Raw genomic sequence first — 27,500 nt, forward strand, 5'->3', positions numbered from 1 at the left:
CACACACACACACACACACACACCCACACACACCCACACACACACACAACACACACACACACCCACACACACACCCAACACACACACACCACACACAACCCACACCCACACACACACACACACACACACACACACACCCACACACACACACACACACACCACACGCACACACCCACACACCACCACCCACACACACACCAACACCACACCCACACACCCCACACACACACACACACACACACACACACCCACCCACACACACACCCACACACGCACACACACACACCTCATCTCAGGATACACACATCGTCATGCAGACACACCTGTAAACGTTAAGACAAGGCGCTGAATACACATCAGTTCTCCATGAAGTCAGAACCAATATGTTCTGATCCGTGTCTCACCTACACGTCAGTATCAGGCCCAACAACAACATCATGTGGGACGTACACTTGTTTAAATGGTTCTGAACTCACAGGTCACCGAACAGAAACACAAGTAAGAGGAAGTAATTTCTGACGTCCTCCAGCTGCTCCGCCTCAACTCTGACAGTCAGCTTTATTTGTTGCCATAGTAACCGCTAACTGCTGCTTACCAGCAGCTCGCCCGACACCGGTAGCTTTGTTACTAAAGTAAACACGAACTGTTGTTAGTGTAGCTTGGTTAGCAGTGCCAGACGCAGACCTGGTAAGCAGGTTCAGGGTTAACCACCTCGGTACTGTATCACCTCTCATCAGACGGGCTTCATCCTGGTCCGGCTGCCAGCAGGAGAGCCAGCGGACATCTGGTGCTAATGGAGGCTCCTATGAAACTAGCTGTTTCATGCTAACTTTAAAGCTCACACACGTATTAAACAGTAACTGTAGAGCTCTGTGAGGTCAGCTGGAACTTTGAATTCCCTCTGCGGACCAAAAGGAAGTCGGCAGTTTCAACTGGTCAGCTGGAGAGTTCAGGATGGAGGACGCTGGAAGCTTCAGGTCGTTTGACTTTGTTACACTTTGGTTATTTTTGCGTTTCTGTTGTCAGAAGAAATCATTCCTGTTTTTTCGTCACCCCTCTTTGGAGGCACACTGATCCAATCCCATGAGCTACCAAGCTAAGCTAACAAGACGAGTAACAGACCTTCAGAAAGCTGAACAGTCCTCTCCTCCTCTCCTCTGTTTGTCTCCTCGTCTCCTCTCCTCAGACTCGTCCTCTCTGTCAGAGGGAGCAGACCTGGATATCGATGGTCGGTTGATGAAAGGATCCAGAGGGAGGTCAAAGGTCAGTCTGACAGAAGTGTCAGTACAGTCTCAAGATTAATAATAATGAGACTTTTAGAAATAACAGTAATGTAAGCAGAAATGAGGAAGTAACACAAGTCTGTCTGTCTGTCTGTCTGTCAGGATGAGTCCAGGTTCTATAGTGTCGATCTGGAACGAGGTCCTACAGGTTTTGGGTTCTCTCTGAGGGGGGGGCAGCGAGTACAACATGGGACTGTATGTACTGGGACTGATGGAGGGGGGGCCGGCCCAGCGCAGCAACAAGATACAGGTACGCACACACGCACACACAGCAACACAAAATAACATTAATTTCTTGCTCATCACTTCCTGTTGAGAGAGGTTATAACGTTGTACCTGCCGTCTCAGGGGGGCTAACGTTGTTATAACGATGTACCTGCCGTCTCAGGGGGGCTAACGTTGTTATAACGTTGTACCTGCCGTCTCAGGGGGGCTAACATTGTTATAACGATGTACCTGCTCTCTCAGGGGGGCTAACGTTGTTATAACGTTGTACCTGCCGTCTCAGGGGGGCTAACGTTGTTATAACGTTGTACCTGCTCTCTCAGGGGGGCTAACGTTGTTATAACGATGTACCTGCCGTCTCAGGGGGGCTAACGTTGTTATAACGATGTACCTGCCGTCTCAGGAGGATTAACGTTGTTATAACGTTGTACCTGCCGTCTCAGGAGGATTAACGTTGTTATAACGATGTACCTGCCGTCTCAGGAGGATTAACGTTGTTATAACGATGTACCTGCCGTCTCAGGGGGGCTAACGTTGTTATAACGATGTACCTGCCTCTCAGGGGGGCTAACGTTGTTATAACGTTGTACCTGCCGTCTCAGGGGGGCTAACGTTGTTATAACGTTGTACCTGCCGTCTCAGGGGGGCTAACGTTGTTATAACGATGTACCTGCCGTCTCAGGGGGGCTAACGTTGTTATAACGATGTACCTGCCGTCTCAGGGGGGCTAACGTTGTTATAACGATGTACCTGCCGTCTCAGGAGGATTAACGTTGTTATAACGATGTACCTGCCGTCTCAGGAGGGCTAACGTTGTTATAACGTTGTACCTGCTCTCTCAGGAGGATTAACGTTGTTATAACGATGTACCTGCCGTCTCAGGGGGGCTAACGTTGTTATAACGATGTACCTGCCGTCTAAGGGGGGCTAACGTTGTTATAACGATGTACCTGCCGTCTCAGGGGGGGCTAACGTTGTTATAACGATGTACCTGCCGTCTCAGGGGGGGCTAACGTTGTTATAACGATGTACCTGCCGTCTCAGGGAGGGCTAAACGTTGTTATAACGATGTACCTGCCGTCTCAGGAGGGCTAAACGTTGTTATAACGATGTACCTGTCGTCTCAGGGGGCTACGTTGTTATAACGATGTACCTGCCGTCTCAGGGGGGCTAACGTTGTTATAAACGATGTACCTGCCGTCTCAGGGGGGCTAACGTTGTTATAACGATGTACCTGCCGTCTCAGGGGGGCTAACGTTGTTATAACGATGTACCTGCCGTCTCAGGGGGGCTAACGTTGTTATAACGATGTACCTGCCGTCTCAGGGGGGCTAACGTTGTTATAACGATGTACCTACCTGCCGTCTCAGGGGGGCTAACGTTGTTGATATAACGATGTACCTGCCGCTTCAGGAGGATTAACGTTTGTTATAACGATGTACCTGCCGTCTCAGGGGGCTAACGTTGTTATAAACGATGTACCTGCCGTCTCAGGGGGGCTAACGTTGTTATAACGATGTACCTGCCGTCTCAGGGGGGCTAACGTTGTTATAACGTTGTACCTGCCGTCTCAGGGGGGCTAACGTTGTTATAACGATGTACCTGCCGTCTCAGGGGGGCTAACGTTGTTATAACGTTGTACCTGCCGTCTCAGGAGGGCTAACGTTGGTATAAACGTTGTACCTGCCGTCTCAGGGGGGCTAACGTTGTTATAACGTTGTACCTGCTCTCTCAGGGGGGCTAACGTTGTTATAACGTTGTACCTGCCGTCCTCAGGAGGGCTATAACGTTGTGATAACGATGTACCCTGCTCTCTCAGGGGGGCTAAACGTTGTTATAACGATGTACCTGACCTGCTCTCAGGAGGGCTAACGTTGTTATAAACGATGTACCTGCCGTCTCAGGGGGCTAACGTTGTTATAAAGAGGTCCTGCTCTCTCAGGAGGGCTTAACGTTGTTATAACGATGTACCTGCTCCTCAGGGGGCTCTCACTCAGGGGGGCGAACGTTTGTTATAAACGATGTACCTGTCTCTCAGGGGGGCTAACGTTGTTAATAACGATGTACCTGCCGTCTCAAGGGGGGCTAAACGTTGTTAATAACGATGTCCTGCTCTCTCAGGAGGGCTATAACGTTGTTATAACGATGTACCTGCTCTCACTCAGGGGGGGCTAACGTTGTTATAACGATGTTGACCTGCCGTCTCAGGGGGGCTAACGTTGTTATAACGATGTACCTGCCGTCTCAGGAGGATCAACGTTGTTATAACGATGTACCTGCCGTCTCAGGGGGGCTAACGTTGTTATAACGATGTACCTGCCGTCTCAGGAGGGCTAAACGTTGTTATAACGATGTACCTGCCGTCTCAGGAGGATTAACGTTGTTATAACGATGTACCTGCCGTCTCAGGAGGGCTAACGTTGTTATAACGATGTACCTGCCGTCTCAGGGGGGCTAACGTTGTTATAACGATGTACCTGCCGTCTCAGGAGGATTAACGTTGTTATAACGATGTACCTGCCGTCTCAGGGGGGCTAACGTTGTTATAACGATGTACCTGCTCTCTCAGGGGGGCTAACGTTGTTATAACGATGTACCTGCCGTCTCAGGAGGGCTAACGTTGTTATAACGATGTACCTGCCGTCTCAGGAGGATTAACGTTGTTATAACGATGTACCTGCCGTCTCAGGGGGGCTAACGTTGTTATAACGTTGTACCTGCCGTCTCAGGAGGGCTAACGTTGTTATAACGATGTACCTGCCGTCTCAGGTATCTGACCAGCTGGTGGAGATTAACGGGGACAGCACGTCGGGGATGACTCACAGTCAGGCTGTGGAGCAGATCAGGAGAGGAGGACATCGAATCCACCTCGTCCTCAAGAAAGGAAACGGATATGTGCCGGACTACGGTGAGACCCGACTCTGGTTCTATACACACTGTAGTAAATTGTGTACTGGTTCTGTACTGCTTCGTCAGACTTTTAACACTTTTTATTCGTCACAGCAGTGGAAGACGTTCTCAGATCTTTCTCTTCAGTAAAAGTACTTATACTTATATCAAATAACTTAAAGTACCAACAGAACTCATGATGCCGACCGGGTCACAAGAGAATCACTGAAGACTCTGAATGGTTCCTTTAATCCCAATATGGAGCGTAACTTAAGTTCTCATATGTTCATCTCCTGCGTCACAGTTCAGTCCAGCCTCAGTGTTTGTGATGTTGAGTTTTGTGTCATACTGGGCCCCGATTGGCTCCAGACTAGTTGTGATGTCATAAATCCTGCAGGTATGTCCAGGTGTTAAACCGAGATCCACCTTCAGCAGATCAGATTCAAACTGCACACAAACACCATGAAAAAGAACTGTGCAGCTCCGAGCGGTTGAAGAAGTATTGAGATATTTGACTGAAGTAACAACACGCAGTACATATACTGCAGAGCCGTCAGAACCTCGACTGAACACACCTGCAGGTCCGTTAATGTACCAGGCACCGTCTTTCAGAGGACCATCGTGTGGTTTGTGTGTAAAATAAAAAAAAAAGTCAGCTAAAGAAGTGTATTCAAGTTAAGTACCTCAAAACTGTACCATAAATACAGGTAATTAAAGTATATGTACTCAGTTACTTTCCAGCACCAAGAAAATTAAAACACCTGAGATCTTTAAAACTTTTAACGACTCTGAAATCATCCAATCACAGCTCTGGATCCTCCTGATTTCAGCCTTCTTACTGTTGGACTTTGTTTTCTCTTCCTTCTTCCTCCTGTACTTCCTGTTCTCCTCCTCCTCCTCCTCCTCCTCCTCCTCCTCCTCAGTCGAACTGTCCAGCTTGTCTCTCTGTATGACCAACTCTAAACAGGGTGAACCCTGCTTCTACGTGATTGGACGCACTGAGAACTCGCGGTCTGTATCTCTTCTTCTGTCTTTCCTTCACTTTCAGTCTCATCTTCATCTTCATGTTCATCATCATCAACCTTCAGCTGCCGTCGTCATGACGACATCACATCAACCCTTCATGTCGTCATTTCACATCATAACGTTTGGAACAAGTCGTTACACTTTATCAATTAAACTTTAATACATCAATCATCTGGTCAACGTGTTATTGATCTGTGTTATTAATGAGACAAAACTTAAAGCATTTATATGGACATAGTTTGATATTAACATCATGAAGTGTGTGTGTGTTTGTGTGTGTGTTATTTAGGTCATAATCACACCTGCAGTTACAGCCAATCACCACAGGTGTCGCCAACTAGCAGCTAGAACATCACAGGTTATTAACGTGGAGACCTGGAGAGTGCAGAAGTTCTCAGAGCAGATGAGATTAGAGTAACAATACAATGATTGAGTACTCTATTACAAGTTAAAAAAAGTATTGGAGTACTGTAAGCGTGAATATCTGCGCTCAGTGAGACAGTAGAAGAAGAGCAGCGGCTCCTGGTGGACGTTAGAGGAACTGCAGCTCAACTCTGTCTCTGTTTGTCCCACAGGCCCTGAGGAAGGAGCCCTCTCCCCCTCCTCCTCTTCACACACAGAGGAGCAGGATGTGGAAACAGTCACCATGACAACCGCCTCCCTCAGCCAGCAGAGGGGAGGAGGAAGTGGTACAGGTGGAGGAGAAGGAGGAGGAGAGATAAGGAGGAGGACAAGGAGAGAGGGAGAAACCAAACGAAGAACAGGAGGAGGAGGAGGAGGAGGATTAGGGCCTCCTGATTTGGACCTGGACCTGGTGGAGGAGGAAGCACGGGAGGAGGACAGGAGGGAGGAGGAGAGGAAGAAGAGAAGTCAGACTGTCAGACCAAAGGAGAAGCGGGACGTCCAAATGGAGCAGTGGAGGAGCAGCAGGAGCTTACCCAGGGTCAGTGCTCGATCCTGGGACGCAAGTCTGCCAGAGGAGAGGGTGGATGTGGAGGAGCCCGGAGGTGGAGGGAGGGAGAGGAGGAGGAGGAGCGAGACGAAGAGCAGGAGGAGGACGGAGGCAGGCCGAGAGGAAGTGGAGGGAGAGGAGAGACGGGACGGTCCCACCCGCCATGCAAAGCATTCTGGGCGCTCGGCAGCAGCTCAGAGAGCGCCGTTCTCCTTTCTTGGGCCAATGGATGACGACGAGCCCCAGCGCCTGTCTGACAGCGAATCAGCAGCCAGCTACTCAGAAGTCAGCCTATCAGCAGCTAGCATCGCCACCGCGGGTTGGAGGCAGGATTTTGATTGGAGGAGAGCAGAGTCACCATTGGAACAGGGGAACGCCCCGGGCCCCTGGCTGAAGCCCAGCCCACAGAGACTGACGCAGGCTCTGATTGGCAGTCGACTCAGGGGCGGGCTCTCTCTCTGATTGGCTCACAGCGAGACATTCTCTCTTTTCTTCATCAGCTACCTTTTAAGGGCTTTTTTGATTGGGCAGCAGAGAGAAGACCCGCCTCTCCCTGCTTCTTATTGGATGACAGCAGCCAGCTGTTTCTGATTGGAGGATGAAAGGCAAGCGGTCGAGGACTTTTTTTTATTGGCTGGTTGGTGGGTTTCGAGGCCTCTGATTGGCCAATGAAATAACAGCTGCACACAGAGCCGCCTAATTAACCTTTTTTTTAATTTTACCCATAGTCCCTCAGTGCATCCTGAGACCTGTATCATTAGCGAGTCGTCCAGCCCTCTTTGGGCTGAACTTTGTGATGTCATGACGCTGGTGCACGTCACCACGGTAACAGATGACATCAGAACCTATTAACAGCCCGACTACTGACCAATCAGATCAGTGCGGTCATCATTCTACAGCATCCTGACAGGGACAAAAGTAATGAAGAGCAACAGATGTTTCACAGTTCAGTAACAGACAGATTAATAACGATCATATTGTTCATATTATTTTAATTTGGTAATTAGAATAACTTCCTGTCAGTGGAGCGGTGCGCAGGCTGCAGTGAGACGGCTGCATATAAGAAAGTCTATAAGAGAAATACATATATTATAAATGGATTATGAGCCCACTGACATTTATCACCTCACTAACAACATTAATGTATAATCAGCTGACTGATGCAATAATTAACATTATTAATCATCTGAAACAGCGACAGACTTCAGAGGAGGCGTGAGGGTGAACAGGTCAAACGCTCCTCGGCTGCTTCACATCAAGGTTTTATGTTCGACAAGTTTTCAGATATTTTCTGTTTACATCTGCAGCTGCAGCTTTGTTCCAGAACAGAAACGTGAATGTTGGATGAAGAAGAAGAACGTTTTATTATCCGACTCAAAGGTTTTCACAGAGGGAATTATGGGATGTTTTATTAAATCAGAACGCACTTGCAACATGTTGTGAAGATCTATGAATGGTTGAAAACTCGTCAGCTGATTATTTTCATGAAGACATGTTCTGTTTTATTTTAAATATGCAGATGAAGCAATCTAATTAAATATGTGCTAATTTTCATAAACGTCCAGAACAGAAATCTAAAATAAAATAAACACCTGAATGTCTTTTTGGACATTTTCTGTCCTCGAGTCTGAAGAGGACTCGTCTCCTCTCAACCCACCGAGCCTGAAACTGGACTACAGGACGATGAAACAGCAGCGGGTCAGACAGAACCAGCCGGTGACCCGCTCCATGATACCGGTCAGCAGGTGACTGACGCTGGGCTGATGAAGGCCCTGTGACATCATCCTCATCCTCATCCTCACCTCTCTGACTTTAAACTCGTATGCAAACCACATGAGAAGCTTCAGCCTCGCCCGGCTCACTGAAGCCGCTGTTTTTGTGATTCTGTGTAATCTGAGCATGTGAATATCACCGGAATGATTTTTATTTTTATAAACTGAACATGTAAAGGATCAATGACACTATTAGTATTATTATTATTATTATTATTATTATTATTACTACTAGAGATTAAACAGACCCACAGATGACCTGATTTGCCTGCTTGCTTGTAAAAAAAGTTGTTTGTAAAAAACATTGACCTGATGATGTAATAGAGCCATACACACACACACACACACACACACACTCAGGTCCAGCTGTGTTCCTGTTGGCTACCAAAAACCATGTCATCGCCACGGCGACCAGGCCGACAGGATGAACTGTTTGGAGCAGAACTCTGTGGCCAACATGGCCGCCGACCTGCAGCTCTGGATCATAACAAGTGCCTCGTTTTATTTCAGCCGTCGTCCTGCAAACTGACGCCGAGGCTGCAGGCGGAGACGCCGTCATGACACGCCCACCACTTCCTGTTCAACCTGTCCCATCACATCCAACAACAGCTGACCGTTCATACACCGCCGTGTCCCTTTCAGCCCAGATCGATCCGTTCTCATTCACCTCGCTGCAGCTCCTCACACCTGTCACACCTGTCACACCTGAGCAGCTGGAAACAGCAGATGTCTGACAAAAACTAGTATTCAGTTATCAAACAGATTTTATCTTTATCAGCTGATCGACTGTTTGTTCACAGGAAATGTTTGACATTTCTAAAGATTTAATGATGTTTTCATGTTTTAAATGAATTACAACTGATCTGCAGCTCATTGTGTTGATGTGTGAGAGATCCACGTCAGCTGAAGTAAAGCTCATCTTACTGTTTGGTCAGAACCAACCAGAACCCACCAGAACCCACCAGAACCAACCCTGTCTCTAGTTAAACTCTGATTCATATCAGAACATTTATTGATGCTGATTAATTGTGTGATTTAAATCAGAACCATCAGGAAATGGGTCAAATGGGTCGGGTGTCATATTTAATATCTACAGCTGTGACACACACACACACACACACACACACACTCACTCCCCTCATCCATCCAACTCATCGATGTCTTATATTGTCCTTTCCTTTATAATTTCATGTCTGTCTGTCCGTACACCCTCCACCCTGACACTACAACTCTCAGACTCCCTTGTGTTGCCCTTTAGCCCCTCAGCTTGTTCTCTCTAAGGGCATTTGGATCTTTGTCTTCTATGCATTTTTTAAGACTGTCTCTCGGTGATCGATCCTCTGATCGGTTGTGACCAGCAGCTGATCGGAGGATCACCGGAGCTAATGATGGGTCTGAATATTCAGGTTCTGGTCCAAAGACGACCAGCAAGCACCGAGGTCTGAACAGGATTTCATCACCAGATCTGCTCCCAGACAGCAGGACGGACATGATGGACGGACGTGATGGACGGACGTGATGGACAGACGTGATGGACAGACGTGATGGATGGACATGATGGACGGACATGATGGACGTGATGGACGGACATGATGGATGGACATGATGGACGTGATGGACGGACGTGATGGACGGACATGATGGACGTGATGGACGGACATGATGGATGGACATGATGGACGTGATGGACGGACATGATGGATGGACATGATGGATGGACATGATGGACGGACTTGACTGAACTGGTTTATTAAAGTGTACAAACAGCTGACTAAAGCAGCGTGATGTGTGTCTGTGTCATCCCGAGCTAACTGTTAGCCTGCTAACTAGCCAGCAGCCTCATTTAACGAACAAGCTAATTTACAGTCCTGGACCTGTTAGATTTTACATTATAAGTATTAATTGAATATATGAGGCATAATAGGTCCAATGGGAAGATGTTAAACTGACACTTTATTCACCTGAATAGGGGGCGTGACTTCTGCTCTTTAAGCTCACAGTGGGTGGTACCGACCAGCGCCATATTGACTCACCTGACCCACCTGAGTGGAGGCTAATTAAAGTGTGGCGGAGCTGGAGCAGCCTCGTTAGTAGAACGAGCCCACCTGAGTGGAAATGTGGACTCAGAGACCCAAACACACAGAACTGTCACGTGATCATCAGCAGCTCACTGACTCGTTACTTCAGAACCTCACAGAACCTCCCGGTAGATTTCAGATCCTCTGTGTTCTAGTCCAGTTTGTAACCCCAGCTGTCTGCAGTATACACCAACAGAACCGGTCCACTCCGGTCTTTCAGTCCAGTCAGCACACAGGAAGTCAGATTATGTTCTGATTTCAGGTGAACCACCTGGTGCCGAGCAGCAGACAGCTGCCTGTCAATCACAGAGGCCACGCCCCCAACTACACTTAACTACTAATAATATAATTAAAAGGATTCAATTAATAATCAATGATAACAGTAATAAATAATAACAATGATGAAATATGAATAATACAAATATTAATATCTTGGTTTTATGAGGACAGTTGAATATTAAACGACTTCATGACAGATTTTCAAAGAAGTCAAATTAAGTAAATATTTCTTCTACATATTAGAGTCCATGTTGTACTGCAGTGCATCTGACACACCTGTGAGGTCACAATAATAATTCATATTAAACCCAAAGAATAAAACATCTCACAGACAGAAAACTCTTTATTTTCATATCGAGGGCTCAGTTTGGTTTTACAGAAGTCGACTCGTATCTCCAGAAACTTTTATTTATTTAAAACTAAAATATTTACAAAAGGAAAACAGGAAGCCAGAAAACAGCTTTTCAAATTCTTATCAACGTTTTTTTGCAGCGATGGTTAAAAATACGTATGTGTTCTAAAAGAGACATCAAACATTCACTGTCCACATACTTTTGGCCGTGTAGTGTTTCTTCCAGTGTTCTCTGGCTTCCTGCTCGATCTACAGCTGGTTTCTGTTTTACATGTAAAAACACTTTTTATTAAATAAAAATAAATACAAACACCTTTTACAAATATGTTTCCCTGAGCAGCTGAACCAGAAACATGACGCAAGAACTTCACAATGAAACAGTCCGACAGACTAAACACACGCAGAGTTTGGTCCTCTGAGTGTAACGAGGTAACAGGAAGAGAGGACTTCATTACCCAGAAATCCTCATCTGTGTGTGTGTGTGTGTGTGCATGCGTGTGTGCGTGTGTGTGCGTGTGTGTGTGCGTGCGTGCGTGTGTGTGTGCTTGTGTGTGTGAGACATTCCTGTAAAGACACCTTTAAGTCATCTTCCTGGCTGAGGAGGCGGAGCAGCTTTAAGAGGTGGTGGGTGGTTCTCGTCTGTACCTGCTCAGGTGACTTCCTGTCAGGTGACAGCTCTCTTTGCAAAGAGTAGAAAACCTTCAACTTAATCTCTAACAAGCAGCTACAACGCTGTGACCTGTGGAGTCCAAGTCAGAGATCAGAGGTCAGTTCATCCTACCCTCCTCCTCCTCCTCTTCCTCCTCCTCCTCCTCCTGCAGAAGGCAGGGCAGACAGGTGAGGCAGGGCGGGGCAACCAGCACACAGCAGGTGGGCGATCGAACCCTCAACCCTCGACAGACAGTCAGTCGCTCCAGCTCCAACAACAGAGACACCAGCTGACACACACACACACACACACACACACACACACACACACACACACTCTTTTATATCACTCCCATGAACCAAGAGCATTTTTACGGTGTTCAGTGTTTTTATTGCCATGCATTTTGCAAAGTAAGAGAACCAGGCCTCCATTGAAACTGTATGTGATAAAGCTCTGCTGCCCCTGGAGGCTTGAGGCTTGTTTTCCCTGTATTTTGAAGGCAGAGGCTTAGATTTATTAGGTATTCATGGGAAAAGCATTATAATATGTCAGGAATACAGTATATCAAAAATATGTGGTTATAATGGGAGTCAATGTGTCCAAATCGGGCCCGAGGTGAAAGAGTGTAGGTACACATGCGAATCTCCTAATCTATACACCTTACAATAGAGGGGATCATGGAATTTTAAAAGTATTAATAAAAAAACAAATCCTGGCCAAGTTTCATATAATAAGCCTTTAAACTGACCGAGATATTGAGAATCAAAGTCAAAAAGGCAGAGCGTACACGTTTGGTACCCCAAGGTGCCTCGAGGGTTAAACTGATTGTGTGTGTGTGTGTGTGTGTGTGTTACCTGGCTGAGCTGTGTGATCCTCGGTGTGTGTGTCCTGTACACAGTGTGTGTGTCTGGCAGCAGTCTGCTCTGTACAGTGATGTAGAAGCAGTGATCAGGCTGGACGTGGACGATGGTGTCAGACATGGAGGACAGCTGCAGAGACACACACAGGACAGAGTGAGACAGGAAACACACACACACACGCACACGCACACACACTCACTCACACGCACACACACACACACACACACACACACACACACACACTCACACGCACACACTCACACTCACACTCACTCACACGCACACACTCACACACACACACACACACTCACACTCACACACACGCACACACACGCACACACACTCACTCACACACACACTCACACACACTCACACTCACACACACGCACGCACACGCACACACACTCACACACACACTCACTCACACACACACACACACACACACACACACACACACACCACACACACACACGCACACACGCACCTTGGAGCACTGCAGCAGCTGGAGCAGAGGTCCAGCAGCCAGAACAGGTACCCAATGAGCCGGCAGCACCGTCCTCCTCAACACCCTCAGCAGACACAACAAACTCCACCCACATGTGACCTCATCCATGGCCCCGCCTCCTAACAGGCTGAACAACTCCAAACTCTGAGAGAGAGAGAGATGGGGGGGGGAACAGCTACATCACTGAACACCTGCTGGACTCTACATGACTGACAGCTCGACTGAACAATCATATTACGTTGGGGGGGTCGTAGGCGGGACATGACGCTGTGACATCATCAGGGACTTCTGTGACCTCAGAGGGAGTGGATGAAGCCGTCAGTGTCTCCTCGTCTGAGTCGGAGCCTGGCACCTCCACCTCCACCTCGTAGTATGTTCCGCTCTCCGTCACTACTTCACTGCACTCCTCTTCCCTCCACGCCCGTCCTGCCGTCTCCTCCGCCCTCCCTCCATCCTCACACAGGCCTCCCTCTGCTCCCCTCCGCGTGATCTCCACTGCTTCCTCCTCCTCCATGGGCTGGAGGAGCAGAGGGTGGGGGAGGTCTGTGGGCATGATGAGGACTGAACTCTCCTGGACGACGAGGAAATATCATCATCACCATTTTATATTATTATTTAGATCAATCAATCAAAAGATAAACATTAGATTTAACATCAAAAAAACTAATGAACCAACATCAAAACAGCTTTGAGTGTGTGTGTGTGTGTGTGTGTTTGATACCTGTATGTGTGTGTGTGTGTGTGTGTGTGTGTGTGTGTGTGTGTGTGTGATACCTGTATGTGTGTGTGTGTGTGTGTGTGTGTGTGTGTGTGTGTGTGTGTGTTACCTGTTTGTGTGTGTGTGTTACCTGTATGTGTGTGTGTGTGTGTGTGTGTGTGATACCTGTATGTGTGTGTGTGTGTGTGTGTATGTGTGTGTCCTGTATGTTTGTCCCAGTAAATTTAAATTGAGAACTTCAGAAGATATGGATAAAGAAGGTTTAGGGTTGTTAAAGAAAATAATAAGATGAGTTATTGTTAGTTGTTAGTTTGTTGGTCTAACACACCGTGACACCCAGTAAGACCCCCTCCAGAGCTTACGTAGTTTTAGCATCCTCAGAAAACAACCGCACAATAACAAACAGGGTCCAGCACATAGTTCCAGGCATCAAACATCTGCTAGCTTAGCTGGATTTCTATTGTAAAGACAACACAGCTCACCACTCTTCTGCAGCAGCTTCCTGTTGTGGGGAAATCCTGGCGAGTCGATTACCGAGTGCAGTAGAGTTCCGCAGCTCAAGGATGAAAATGTCTGATTATGACTCCATGGAAAAGCAATCAAAGTTTACATGTGTCTTATCTACCAGTTTATAACAGTTATTATGGAGAGCTGACAGGGAAAAGAACGGAACTGAGCATTTCTAACTGCACTCGGTAATCGACTCGTCAGGGCTTCCCCACATCAGCACGCTGCTGCAGGAGAGTGGTGAGCTGTGTTGTCTTTACAACAGAAATCCAGCAAAGCTAGCAGATGTTTGATGCCTGGAACTATGTGCTGGACCCTGTTTGTTATTGTGCGGTCATTTTCTGAGGATGCTTAAACTACGTAAGCTAGCAGTCTGCTAACTTGATCTCTGGAAGGGGTCTTACTGGGTGTCACGGTGTGTTAGACCAAGGATTAAACTTACACCGGAATATCCCTTTAATGTAATTATGTCTCTCTATCACATAACTTTGAATTATTGTGAGTTTGTTTTTATTTTGAGACCTGAGCTGCAGGAGAGTTTTTCTTCCCTTTCTTCTTCCTCTCTCCTCCTCCTGTCTCCTTCTTCATCCATCGAGGAGTCGCCCTGCCTCCTCCCCACCTCCGCCTCCTCGTCCTCGTCACTTTCACCTGGATTAAAAAAGAATAAAGTCAAAATAAGAAGAATCCAGTTGAATAGAACAGATTTATTCTCCGACTGCACATTAAAACTGTAGAACAGAACAAAGTAGATCAAACAGAGTTGAGACCAGCAGGGATCTCTCACCTCCTCCTCGTTCTCATCCCTCCCTCTCCTCCACCGATGATGTTGGGGTTCAGTTGCCGTGGTAACTGTGAGGTTGGTCTGCGGTGGGCGGGGTCTGAAATTGCTTTCCTGAGGAGGAGACAGAAGCAGAGCTGCAGCTCCTGTCCTGACCAGCAGGCGTCAGTACAGACACCCACAGATACTCACCACCACCAGACACACTCTCAGCTGGCACCTCTGCTTCTTCTTCTCTGGGCCTCCAAACTTCCTCTTATCTAGGCAGTAAAGACACTTCCCACAATCCTCTCTGAGACAGGCCGCACAGCGCCCGCAGGCCCGCCGACGCCCCTTCCTCTGCAGAAACAGACAGGGGTCAAAGGTCGGGTCAAAGATCAGGGCTCGACATGAACGGAGACCTCAAGTACAGAGAGGACAGTGAGAGGCCACCGACCTCAGGCTGGTTTGTCTTCTGCTTCGCCTCCTCTTCCACCTTCTTCGCCCGCGGTGGAGTCCAGCTGTCGTCCTCTGGCTCTCTCCTGAGTTTCCTCCTCCTCCACCTCCTCCTCTTCACCTCCTGAAGACAGTTAATCTCGGTGGAGTAAATTGACGGTGCTGCAATATTTTGTTTATCCAGCTAACAGCTTCATATAGCTTGGTGTCCACCTGACCTCCTCACTTATTTCAACTGCAGCAAAGAGCGAGCATGAATAAAACAATGACTTCATCTGAAACAAAAGACGTTTCAATGCATCGACTGCTTCGCATGATTTTATCTGTAAATACCTGTAATGTCTTTCTTTATGCAGATGACACTGTTTTATACAGTTGAGCCAACTATGATTAGCTTTTTAAAGTCTGTAATTTTTTTTTTTCTCAGCAAAACAGGATTAGTGATTCTGAGCTTGTTTAAATTCTGGAATCATGTTTAAAAGCACAAAGAATCGGTTTGAGTCGTTTCCTCAGAGATCCAGTTCCTGGTTTCCATCCTTGGTGTCGATCGCTGAACAAAAAACCTTGTTGCCTTTTCTCACCTGTTGGGTGTCGACACTGCTGACTCAGAACACACTGATCCCTGTCAACCAGAAAAACTACAACAACCAGCATGCAACAGCTGCAGAGAGCTGAGTTCACTGCAGTAAATACACACTCAGACTCACTAACACACAGACAGGTGGTGTCTTACCTTTTTGAAAAGTATGCTGAGTGGATTCTCCTTCTCTGAAGTGGAAAAACAGTGATATGAGCCAAAAGAGAAGAAACAGTTAGTCATGTTGCTCTGAAACATTCAGAGAAAATGACCACAGACAGTTGGAGACTCTCACCTGTCGAGCAGCTGCAGGAGCCTCCATCTTTGTGATCACAGCAGGACGACGGACTGCAGGAGGATCAGAGAAGAAGAGTTAAACAGCTGACGGTGAGTCTGACAGATTGTAAGTCATTGTGTCCTTGTTGTAAATTCAGCATTAAATCTTTCAGCTGAAGTTGTTTGTCTCCTTGTAAAAAGTGTCAGTTTGTGGCAGCATGTCTGTACCAGCCTGTCTGCTTCTGTGTCTAAAGTGCTAAAGTCTTACCTGCCAACATTGATCAGCTGTTTGAACACACTGTTTACACTGATTTCACCATTTACACTCCATTTATGAAAGAAGAAACATGTTATTGATCTAAACATGTCACATGTTACAAAGACACTAAACAGTAACAATATAGGCTACTTCTTTGTCCCCGTGGAGAAAGTCTGAAACAACATTTACTTAAATTACATCTTATAGTTTTACTTTTTCACGTCATTTGTAACTTTGCGTTTTTCTTGTCAAATAAAATCACGTCAGGATTATTGTGAGTTTCTCTTGTAAATAATAACCAAACCAATATCAAGACTTCTGTTAAAATCACATTTATACTTTCAGTCTTTTTTTCTTTTAACACGATTTATTTCTCTGATTTTTAACTTGTTGTATTTCTGATGAATTCATCTATTTCCTGAAACGACAGGATCAGTCCTCCATGTAGACAGTTGTTAAACATGATCAATATGCAAAAAAATAAATGAATACATTTTTAATGAATTCATCACAGATCTCAGACTTGGCTCCTCCCCCCTACCTGGTATCCTGTGATTGGCCGTTGGGTGTATCAGGTGTGTCTGGCACTTTGGAGTTGAGGCTGTAGTTATTCGCCTCCGATTGGCTGATGTTGACGCTGATTTGTTTGTCGTTGAGTCTGATTCGTCTCCCGCGCTCCTTCAGTCTGGTGGACTGGGGAGTGCAGCAGTAGTGGGCGGGGTCAGTGATGTCAACGGGGTCAGCTGTGACATCACAACTCTGACACCGTTCCAGCCTGAGCAGCCCCGCCCTCCTGGGCCTGCCACGGGGCTTCCTGCTGCCATTAGCAGCGCCGTAGTTTCCCGGAACTCTGACCTTCACCTTCTTCACGAAGCTCCTGAATCCTCCTTCACAATCAGTGTCATCAAGGTCCACCGGCGCCATCCAATCAGGGCTCGGCTCGCCTGACCTCCCCCTCCGTCCCCCCACTGACATCCTTTCTCCATCTTTTACTTGTTTCAGCTTCACGTTCACTCTGTCGAGCCTCAGACGGGCGATCACGATCACACACTTCTTTATTTCAGGGTACAGCTCCCTCCATCCGTCCTCCCCTGTCTTCTTCGCTGGTTCCTTTTCGCTATCCCTCCTGGTTTCCATGGTAACCACTCCAGACATACTGTCATCCCTCTTGTTTGGAGTTTCTTGAGGCGTCCAGGGTCGATGGAGGTTCTTGTGTTCCACCCCAAGATGTCCTGTCACCTCTGCAGGAGAAACAGATCCTGGGTCAGATCTCCTTCAACAACAACACAACCAGAGACCCTCACACAGCAGCGCCAGTCTGCGTGGTGCAATGGGACAACATCACATGACTCCAGGTGAACTGAAGAAGAAGAACCTGTCGTCATTAATCCAGAAATCTGGACTAACGGCAGCCCTCAGCTCAGGTCTGACGTCACAGCTCGTCCATCTCAGAATCAGAGATGGGACCGCCCACTCCGCTACCTCAGCCAATGACGACGAGCCCTGTGTTAAGTGGGCGTGGCCTCTGGATTTCCGATGTTGTAGTAATTAGCTCTAATCAGAAGGTCCACTGTAGCTCATTAACTCATGGCAGGTTAATGGAGCTGTTGTTTCGTTAATCAGCTGTCAATCATCAGATGTTTTCCGTCATTAAAAAAGTCACATGTTCAGATTCACCAAAGTGACAGCCGACATCTTTTCTATCTAAAAGTTATCATAAAGCAACGCTGTGATTGGTTCAGAACTCATCAGCTGCTGAACAAGTCGTGAGTCTGGAGGCAGAGCGGAAGTGACGCACACAGTCTGTTATTGTCCAGTTAGCTAACTCACCAGCTACAGTTGCTAACTCTAACACAACATGGCCGACAAGCTAACATTCTCCTGTTCCGCTCATTAGCAGCCAGACGTTTCATTAAACCTGGACATCGTGTTGGAGACGAAACCCCGTCCAGTCCCTGAAGCGGCTCAGTGGCGGCTCCAAGTCCCGGCGGCCTCAGAGCATGCGCACTAGAGACTTCCGCCGGCCGAGCGAGCTAACTTCGGTTTAGCGCCCGGTTAACTTTAACACTTTTTCATTGTTTTTACATTTATAAGAATTTAGAATTTATTCCAAAAGTGACTTACAGTTAATCATACTCTGGTGGCGGCAACCATGACCAGCTGGTTCAGTATCTTACCTGAGGAATCGAACCAGCGTCCTTCCGGTAACAAGACGCCGGCTCGCTCCCTGATCCACCGCGCGCACACACACACACACACACACACCGGTCTCCTGTTTCTGTCAGCATGTTACAGGACCAACTGTTGGATGTCACGGGACGGTGTAGTTACACAGGTTGACCACTATGAAACTGGCCTCAGAGCCTGGCGCTGTTTCTTAGCAACAGTAGCGCACCAGCTAGCAGCAGAAGAAGTCATACGTCACCGGATCCTGCTCACTCACGTGACAGAGGCTTTGTGTCGGCCTTGTTCGACGATAATGGAAATCTCTACAGCTATGAAGACTTCCTGAAAGCTAAATCCTGTCCAGTCTAACACAGAGAGTTTGTTCCCACCGGTATGATTGAGTTAATAAAATGTCACTTAAGTTACCAAAATGTTAATGTTCAGACACCTTCTCTAAAGGTTGATGGAGTGACTTAATGGATAGAAAATGTACAAACACACATCTAAAGAAAGTATTTCAGAGACATAAGTTTTCCCCCAGAGGAAAGTGTTTTTGGGATTCGCAGTTGGTCGATATAAACTGGCTCGAGGCATGATTGAGTGATTGTGTCCCTCTCAGTTCTGTATTTCGAATAAGATTACATAATATTTACCCTCGTAACAAATCAATTTCTGGGTTTGCTGAAGTGGATGAAATGTGCACTTTTTGTGGAGATGAGTCAGAAACAATTTTGCATTTGTTTTGTGTTTGTCGGTTGTCATCTATATTTTGGAGAGACATGGAAAAGTTTATCTACAATAAAACTAAACAGTATGTAACAATTAGACCCAAAGATATCATTTTAAAATTTGAATATAATGACAAATCAATTTGCTCCACAATAAACCTCATGATTTTAATAGTTGATTTCCACATCCACAAGAGTACATTTTCCAAATCCCTCTCAAACTTTAATGTCTTCACAAATGAGTTTATTTTTAATATCGATACCTTGAAACTGATGCCAAACAAGAAAAGTGAGCGCACACTATTATACTTAAAGTCCTTTTCACTTACCCCAAAATAAGAAGTGCCTTATATATATATTTAATTTATTTTATTTAAATTATATATTATTTTATACAGAGATATTTTTTTATTCCTTTTGTAACATCTCTGTATCACTCAGTGCCTTTTTTATTTTCACTCTGATTGTCTGTCCTTTGCAAATGTTAAATAAAGACTTGGAAAAAAAAACAGAGGCACCGCCATCTTTGTTTTAGGATCACGAAACAGAAACAGAAACAAACAGAAACGGCTTCAGAGCTTCACACGGGACACCGAGTCCAACTGAGAACTACAAACTGTGGCTAACAGTGAAGAGCATGCTGGGATATGTAGTGAGAGTATGACTGAGGGCTCTGTGTCCCTGAGCTCACACACATACTGAGTTTAAATTTAAACTTACCTGTCTGTCTCTGCTGTCTCACCTGTCTGTCTCTCTGCTGTCTCACCTGTCTGTCTCTCTGCTGTCTCACCTGTCTGTCTCTGCTGTCTCACCTGTCTGTCTCTCTGCTGTCTCACCTGTCTGTCTCTGCTGTCTCACCTGTCTGTCTCTGCTGTCTCACCTGTCTGTCTCTCTGCTGTCTCACCTGCCTGTCTCTGCTGTCTCACCTGCCTGTCTCTGCTGTCTCACCTGCCTGTCTCTGCTGTTTCACCTGTCTGTCTCTCTGCTGTCTCACCTGCCTGTCTCTGCTGTCTCACCTGTCTGTCTCTGCTGTCTCACCTGTCTGTCTCTGCTGTTTCACCTGTCTGTCTCTCCTGTCTCACCTGCCTGTCTCTCTGCTGTCTCACCTGTCTGTCTCTCTGCTGTCTCACCTGTCTGTCTCTCTGCTGTCTCACCTGTCTGTCTCTGCTGTCTCACCTGTCTGTCTCTCTGCTGTCTCACCTGTCTGTCTCTGCTGTCTCACCTGTCTGTCTCTCTGCTGTCTCACCTGTCTGTCTCTGCTGTCTCACCTGTCTGTCTCTCTGCTGTCTCACCTGTCTGTCTCTGCTGTCTCACCTGTCTGTCTCTCTGCTGTCTCACCTGTCTGTCTCTGCTGTCTCACCTGTCTGTCTCTCTGCTGTCTCACCTGTCTGTCTCTCTGCTGTCTCATCTGTCTGTCTCTGCTGTCTCACCTGTCTGTCTCTCTGCTGTCTCACCTGTCTGTCTCTGCTGTCTCACCTGCCTGTCTCTCTGCTGTCTCACCTGTCTGTCTCTCTGCTGTCTCATCTGTCTGTCTCTGCTGTCTCACCTGTCTGTCTCTCTGCTGTCTCACCTGTCTGTCTCTCTGCTGTCTCACCTGTCTGTCTCTGCTGTCTCACCTGTCTGTCTCTCTGCTGTCTCACCTGTCTGTCTCTCTGCTGTCTCACCTGTCTGTCTCTGCTGTCTCACCTGTCTGTCTCTCTGCTGTCTCACCTGTCTGTCTCTGCTGTCTCACCTGTCTGTCTCTCTGCTGTCTCACCTGTCTGTCTCTGCTGTAATTTGTGAATGAACCAGATTAGTTTACTGTCTCACCACTGCCTCCTCTGCTGCTGCCTTCACTGACTGCACTGTGTGGATGTGAATCTGTCACTGAGATGTAATGACACACACACACACACACACACACACACACACTAACCTGTCCATGTGTGATGTCTTCCAATGTAAAACAGATCTCCATCCTGTTGACACAGTTAACAGCCTCATCATATATACTCTGTATATTATCTGTGTGGTGTCTCTGCTGAGGAGTGAACTGTGTGTTAAAGTTCAGCTGGTTTAATTTCTTCATTATCGTTTGCTGTAGTTCACCAAAGACATGGTGGAGGCTGATGGCTGGACGGCTGAACAGGCCCGCGGGCCGCAGACAGACCAGAAAGAGGCGGAGACTGAGTTTGACTTATCTTCTGTTTAACGGCTCGATGTCAACATGTACAACTGTACCCTCACCAACCGCTCACTGTGTGAGTGTGTGTGTGTGTGTGTGTGTGTATGTGTATGTGTGTGTATGTGTGTGTGTGTGTGTGTGTGTGTGTATGTGTGTGTGTGTGTGTGTGTGTATGTGTTAGTGTATTAATGTGTGTGTGTGTGTGTGTGTGTGTGTGTGTGTATGTGTTAGTGTATTAATGTGTGTGTGTGTGTGTGTGTGTTGTGGTTGCTAATCTGCTCGTGTCATCCATCAGCATCACCCGGACGCCTCAGAGAGAGAGAGACAGCGGCAGAGAGAGGCAGAGAGCCTCTGGCCGGCCTCAGACCACCAACCGCTCTCTTCAGCTCCCTTTTCCTCTCTTGCCCTTTTTTTTCTGAGTCCGGAAAACCAGAAGCCTCCTGCGTTGCACAACCTCGGCCTCCAGTGGGCATCCTGCAGGTGGTGGTGGGGGGGGCTGCCCTCACTGTGCTTCAGATCAACACAAGATGTCCTGCTGTCTGTCAGAGCTGCGAGCTCCATCTGTGACGCTCAGCCTTTCAGCCTCTTTTACATTCTGGTTTTGGTTCCCAGTGTTTCCAGTACAGATGGAGTCCTGAGTCATATTATTATTTTATGTAAATATTTGTTTTGGATCTCCCCACACTGCTGAAGTCTGTCGGTGACCTTCATCAGAGACTGAGACCTTTTGTTCTATAAGTGTCTGTTTGTTTCTGGTCTGATGTTAATATAATATAATAATGTTTGTCTTCTAAAGTGTGTTTTATTCCTTCCTTTACTGACACTGATGGATGTAAATGTTTGTGTGGATCTCAGTGAGGCGGTCGACTCTGTAAGTCCCTGAAATAAACAATAACTAGGCTGATAACTGTGTGCATCAATATCCAGACCTTCACTCCTCTAAACTCTTATCTTGTCTTTATTTAGTTTAAAGTGAATCTTGTCTCTGAACTCAAAGTGTGGAGCTATTTATTATCTCTGCTGCGTCACCTCCACCTCTCACCTCCATCTTGTTTTGTGCATTAGCCTTGTGTTGAATAAAGTAAATACAAAAGATTCAAATCACAGGGTTAATACTCCAATAATAATAATAATAATAATAATAATGTATTCTATCATTATTACAATATTCTGGGTTTCTTCCAGCCTCATTAATCATTAATCATAATGATCTGTTTAGTTATTAAAGGTTCTTCTGTTCTCACATGAATCACTTCTTGTGTTATTACAGTGTCTGTATACACACCAATACTCGTCTATATGAAGTGTTCTAATAGTTCTGATCCCTGTTGACTGTTACACTGTCGGGTCTCATCCAGCTGATCGGTCCAAACATCATCAGACTGAAGAATCATTAACAAACAAACTGGATTCACACAAATCTGAAGAATCAAACCGTTTGGATCACTGGACCAGTTTATTAAAGAAGGGAACAAATCCTTTAACAAAATGTGTAGGAGGTGGAGGAGCAGGAGGAGCAGGAGGAGCAGGAGGTGGAGCAGGAGGAGCAGGAGGTGGGGCAGGAGGAGCAGGTGGAGCAGGAGGAGCAGGTGGAGCAGGAGGTGGAGCAGGAGGAGCAGGAGGAGCAGGAGGAGCAGGAGGTGGAGCAGGAGGTGGAGCAGGAGGAGCAGGAGGAGCAGGAGGTGGAGCAGGAGGTGGAGCAGGAGGAGCAGGAGGAGCAGGAGGTGGAGCAGGAGGAGCAGGAGGAGCAGGAGGAGCAGGAGGTGGAGCAGGAGGAGCAGGAGGTGGAGCAGGAGGAGCAGGAGGAGCAGGAGGAGCAGGAGGAGCAGGAGGAGCAGGAGGAGCAGGAGGTGGAGCAGGAGGAGCAGGAGGTGGAGCAGGTGGAGCAGGAGGAGCAGGAGGAGCAGGAGGTGGAGCAGGAGGAGCAGGAGGTGGAGCAGGTGGAGCAGGAGGAGCAGGAGGAGCAGGAGGTGGAGCAGGTGGAGCAGGAGGAGCAGGAGGAGCAGGAGGAGCAGGAGGTGGAGCAGGAGGAGCAGGAGGTGGAGCAGGAGGAGCAGGAGGAGCAGGAGGAGCAGGAGGTGGAGCAGGTCACAGCTGAGTGAAGGGCTCAAACATGTCCTCCTCAGTGGGCGGGACCAGCATGGACAGCTTCATCTCTGATTGGTCAGCCTTCCTGCTCCTCTTGTTCTTATTGGTCACTCTGCGCTTTCTGGTCTGGATTCCATCTTTCTTCATCGCCAGCGGCCGGTTGACCTGAAACACAGAGCGTGTACTTCTCACAGTACCGGACGAACTGGACTGGTCTGAGGTCCACTTACATCCCAGCTGCAGTACCTGGTGGAGTTTGAAGTAGAGGCCACACGCGTTGCAGACCGGCTCTCCTGCAGAGTTTCTCCTCCACAGGGTTGTTGTTGTCGTGAAACAGTTCACACACTGAGATCCTTTTCTCTGAGACACAGTCTGGAAACACACACACATACACACACACACACACAAACACACACACACACACACACACACACACACACACACACACACACACAAACACACACACACACACACACACACACACAGTATGCTACTGTACCACAGTCAGCAGGGAAACTGCTAGCTTAGCTTAGCACAGAGACTGGAGGCAGTGAAGGGAGTTGGCTGTGTGTGTGTGTGTGTGTGTGTGTGTGTGTGTGTGTGTGTCTCACCGCTCTCCTCTTGGGTCTCAGCAGAGGTGTGTTGCTGCTCTCCTGTTGGCTGCAGCTGTGACACAGGTGACCTCCTGCGGAGTCTCTCCTCCACAGGGGGGCGCTGCTCGTCCTGCAGCTCACACACTCACGCTGCTCTGAACGAACACACACACAGAATCAGGACACAACCTCTGACACACCACGCACACACAGAGCTCAGACACACAGGTAGATATCTCACCTGGTACATGGCCCCACCCCCATGACTGGCTGCCAGGTAACATCCAATCACCGCAGGAGGAGGAGGGTGAGGGGTACAGGTTGCCATGGTAACCATTCCATCTAACAGATGAGGAGAGGCAGCATGCGGGGGGCGTGGTCAGAGCAGGATCACCATATAAGGAAGAGGAAGGAGGAGGCGGGATGTAAGCAGAGCTCCGTGACTGACAGCTGGAGTCGTCCAACCAAAGAGAAGGACTGATGAAGTGGGCAGCAGCCAGCCGCTCGGCCTCATGGGACATGTTTGGTGATTGGAGGAAGGTGTGTCTGGGCGGGGCTAACCTGCCAGAAACAGAACATGAGTTTAGTTTCTAGGGAGCAGAAGAAGAAACACCTGTGACCGCATGTCACCTGGCAGGTGTGGAAACAGAAATATGGAAGCCCTGAAGGTCCAGACAGAATTCAGAGAATCATTTCACTGGAATCAAAATCATTTAAACACAGTTTGAACGAGGTGGACTGTAAACACAAAGGTTATCTCAGTCACCTTCACGGAGGAGGAGGAGGGAGAGGAGGAGGAGGAGGAGGGGGAGGAGGAGGGGAGGAGGAGGGGAGGAGGGGAGGAGGAGGGAGAGAAGGAGGGGAGAAGGAGGGGGAGGAGGGGGGGAGGGAGGGAGGAGGGGAGAAGGAGGGGAGGAGGGGAGGAGGAGGGAGAGAAGGAGGGGGAGGAGGAGGGGAGAAGGAGGGGGAGGAGGGGGGGAGGAGGAGGGGAGAAGGAGGGAGAGAAGGAGGGGAGGAGGGGGGGGAGGGGGGAGGAGGGGAGAAGGAGGGGGAGGAGGAGGGGGAGGAGGGGAGAAGGAGGGAGAGAAGGAGGGGGAGGAGCTTGTGAGGACGCCTGCAGACATTACTCGGGGCTGAATAAAGAACCTGACGCTGACCGTTTGTTTGTGTCTGAATAAAACAGTTTCAGTTTACAGATATCTGAGCTGCTTGTGGTGAAGATGCACTTCAGCATCATAACAGTATTCATCAGCTGTCTGATTACAGAAACAAACGTATGTTTTTATGAACATCATTTAAGATGTTTCACTCTGAGTGAGCATGATTCTGACCTCTGTGTGAAATACTGTTGACCAATCAGATGGCTGTGAATAATCTGACATCATCACAGAAGAAGAAGAGAAGAAGAAGAAGAACTCAAGTAAGAACATATACGTACAAGCAGCCATGACAGAATGTATATAACATGTACATTTACTCAGGTAATGTACTTAAGAACTTTTTGATGTACTTTACTCAAGTTTTTCATACTTCCACTGTACATCGGTTTGATAACTTTAGTTACTAGTTACTTTACAGATTACATCCTGTATCAGAGCCAAAGTACAACATTTTTAATTTATTAGATTTTTATCATCATTCAGATAAAAAACAGATCAGAGTACTTTCACATTCGTCATTTTTACTGAAGTAATATTTCAACAACATTTCTTTACTTTTACTCGAGTACGACTGTCGGATAATTTATACAGCACAAGTGTTGTACTGATTATGCAGAGCTTGATTATTGATTATATATTGATTATATGTTTATTACTTTAACTTCTCATCTGGACATGTGAATGTTGTACTGTTCCATCATGATGTCAGATTATCACAACACAATTATCACGACCAGATGATTAAAAGATCACAGTATCTATAAAAACATCATGCTGTCAGTGGAACAGAGCGATGATCCACACGGCAGAACATCAGAGAATCAACTGTTTATCATTATCACAATATCAATATTCCTTTTTCTTAATATCCCAGTAATCATCAGTTCTGGGATATCATGACACGACACTCCTGGTTTCATCCATCACAGACAAGATTTTATAAACTGATCACATAAGTAACTAAACTTCCTGATCATGTAGTCGAGTAAAGACTCAGTATTTCCCTCTGGAGTTTGGTGGAAGTGAAGAAAACAAGTAAGTACAAATAAGTGAAGTATTTGAGTAAATCTACAATCACACAGGGGCTGAACTGAAACGTGTCATGAAAATAATGAAAGTAGGAGATAAAAGATGAACCAACCTCCGATGACGTCACGTCCAGCCCAGGAAAATGTTTCCAGACGGATCAGTTTGTTCCTTCAGAGCTGTGGAGCAGCTTCAGGTGACGAACACACAGACAGGTGAGGTGAGAGTGAAGCTGCTGCTCACTGAGCGGCTGCCTGTCTGTCTGCTCTGAGCTGACAGACAGGAAGTGGGCAGGGACACAGTCTGACTCACATATTTGTAAAATATCAACTGAACAGTTTTTTAGTTTTTAAAGTTAATCTTCATTGATGAGCGTCACAGGTGCAGAGTTACTGATCGATTGATTGTTTCAGTTGAAGGTCGTCTGGTTTCAGTTTGCTTTTCTTTTGTCGTTTCTGACAGTGAACAAATAATCGTTAAGTTTTGGATTCTGTAGCCTGAACATTTCATCAACTATCCTGAAAATAATCAACAGATGAATCAACTACTTAAAAAATGGTTAGTCCAGTTAAAACAGAGAAACAACCAGAGAAACATCAGAAGTCTCCATCAGCTCGTCTGCTGTGATCTCAGTCTGCAGCAGAGAACACATCACTAACTGATCTCAGACCAGATTTACACCTTTATTAACATGAAGTCTTCACTGTGAGCTGCTGAGCTAACAGTGTTAGCTCAGTATAAAGTACTTTTACTCTTGATAGCTTAAAGGTGCTTTGTGTAAGAACAGATGATTTCTGGGCTGGTAGGTCGGGACCGGTGTTTGGAATGACACTCAGAAATCTCCTTTTCTTGCAGTGAGGACCTTTACGTACATTTTGCGGCTGATATTCACTTTTATTTGTAACAGAGTATTTGCACGGTGTGATTTCAGCTCTTGAACACAACAGAGAGACAAACACTGAACAGTGCTGACAACAGAACACCAGTGAGGTCACCCAGAGAAGATTCAGGATGATGGTACACGATGACCAGCAAGAAAACATCTCTGTTCAGTAGGTACAAATATTTTTTGTTATCACTCAGTTCCTGCTGTACTTTGTTCCTGCAGTGAACAAACAGAGTAACTGAGTAAATCCAACAGGAGACATGAGGACA

At 46.9% G+C, this 27,500-nt stretch overlaps 4 protein-coding genes and 1 long non-coding RNA gene across 7 annotated transcripts in view; 2 read left to right on the forward strand and 3 right to left on the reverse strand.

Moving 5' to 3' along the window:
- Window positions 1–9,918, forward strand: part of LOC115584863 (membrane-associated guanylate kinase, WW and PDZ domain-containing protein 1-like) — a 44,046-nt gene extending 34,128 nt beyond the window's left edge. Inside the window, 5 exon segments of the mRNA XM_030422721.1 lie at window positions 1,187–1,263; window positions 1,386–1,451; window positions 1,453–1,533; window positions 4,278–4,416; window positions 5,999–9,918. Coding sequence (XP_030278581.1) covers window positions 1,187–1,263; window positions 1,386–1,451; window positions 1,453–1,533; window positions 4,278–4,416; window positions 5,999–6,837 — 1,202 coding nt within the window. The 3' untranslated portion in view covers window positions 6,838–9,918.
- Window positions 9,919–10,829: 911 nt separating this feature from the next.
- On the reverse strand, window positions 10,830–18,790 carry LOC115584864 (uncharacterized). 2 transcript variants are annotated; one of them, XM_030422722.1, is made up of 12 exons: window positions 18,598–18,790; window positions 16,962–17,661; window positions 16,181–16,233; window positions 16,042–16,076; window positions 15,310–15,432; window positions 15,066–15,212; window positions 14,880–14,987; window positions 14,618–14,743; window positions 13,109–13,441; window positions 12,850–13,014; window positions 12,360–12,494; window positions 10,830–11,794 (listed from the first exon to the last, which is right to left on the reverse strand). In XM_030422722.1, exons 2-12 carry the CDS (start codon window positions 17,573–17,575, stop codon window positions 11,624–11,626), a joined length of 2,010 nt encoding a protein of 669 aa, XP_030278582.1. In that variant the 5' UTR covers window positions 17,576–17,661; window positions 18,598–18,790; the 3' UTR covers window positions 10,830–11,623. The 2 variants fall into 2 exon arrangements, with proteins under 2 accessions (XP_030278582.1, XP_030278583.1); XM_030422723.1 differs by having other exon boundaries at window positions 18,545–18,790.
- Window positions 18,680–22,519, forward strand: LOC115584865 (uncharacterized). Its single transcript, XR_003984619.1, has 3 exons — window positions 18,680–18,977; window positions 21,398–21,554; window positions 21,774–22,519. It is a non-coding gene; the product is annotated as an uncharacterized LOC115584865 (long non-coding RNA).
- A 964-nt stretch (window positions 22,520–23,483) lies between these two features.
- gata1b (GATA binding protein 1b) lies at window positions 23,484–26,893 on the reverse strand. 2 transcript variants are annotated; one of them, XM_030424241.1, is made up of 5 exons: window positions 26,461–26,893; window positions 24,401–24,720; window positions 24,178–24,314; window positions 23,813–23,938; window positions 23,484–23,731 (listed from the first exon to the last, which is right to left on the reverse strand). In XM_030424241.1, the coding sequence occupies exons 2-5, from the start codon at window positions 24,678–24,680 to the stop codon at window positions 23,567–23,569; spliced, it is 708 nt and encodes a 235-aa protein (XP_030280101.1). In that variant the 5' UTR covers window positions 24,681–24,720; window positions 26,461–26,893; the 3' UTR covers window positions 23,484–23,566. The 2 variants fall into 2 exon arrangements, with proteins under 2 accessions (XP_030280101.1, XP_030280100.1); XM_030424240.1 differs by having other exon boundaries at window positions 25,491–26,893.
- A 321-nt stretch (window positions 26,894–27,214) lies between these two features.
- The window catches only part of cdk20 (cyclin dependent kinase 20), a 4,662-nt gene continuing 4,376 nt past the window's right edge, over window positions 27,215–27,500 (reverse strand). The window contains exon 8 of the mRNA XM_030424237.1: window positions 27,215–27,500. This exon is cut by the window's right edge and continues 286 nt beyond it. The gene's annotated coding sequence lies outside the window, so the exon portion shown is untranslated.

Source organism: Sparus aurata, chromosome 7, assembly GCF_900880675.1.
Source record: "Sparus aurata chromosome 7, fSpaAur1.1, whole genome shotgun sequence".
Lineage (NCBI taxonomy): Eukaryota > Metazoa > Chordata > Actinopteri > Spariformes > Sparidae > Sparus > Sparus aurata.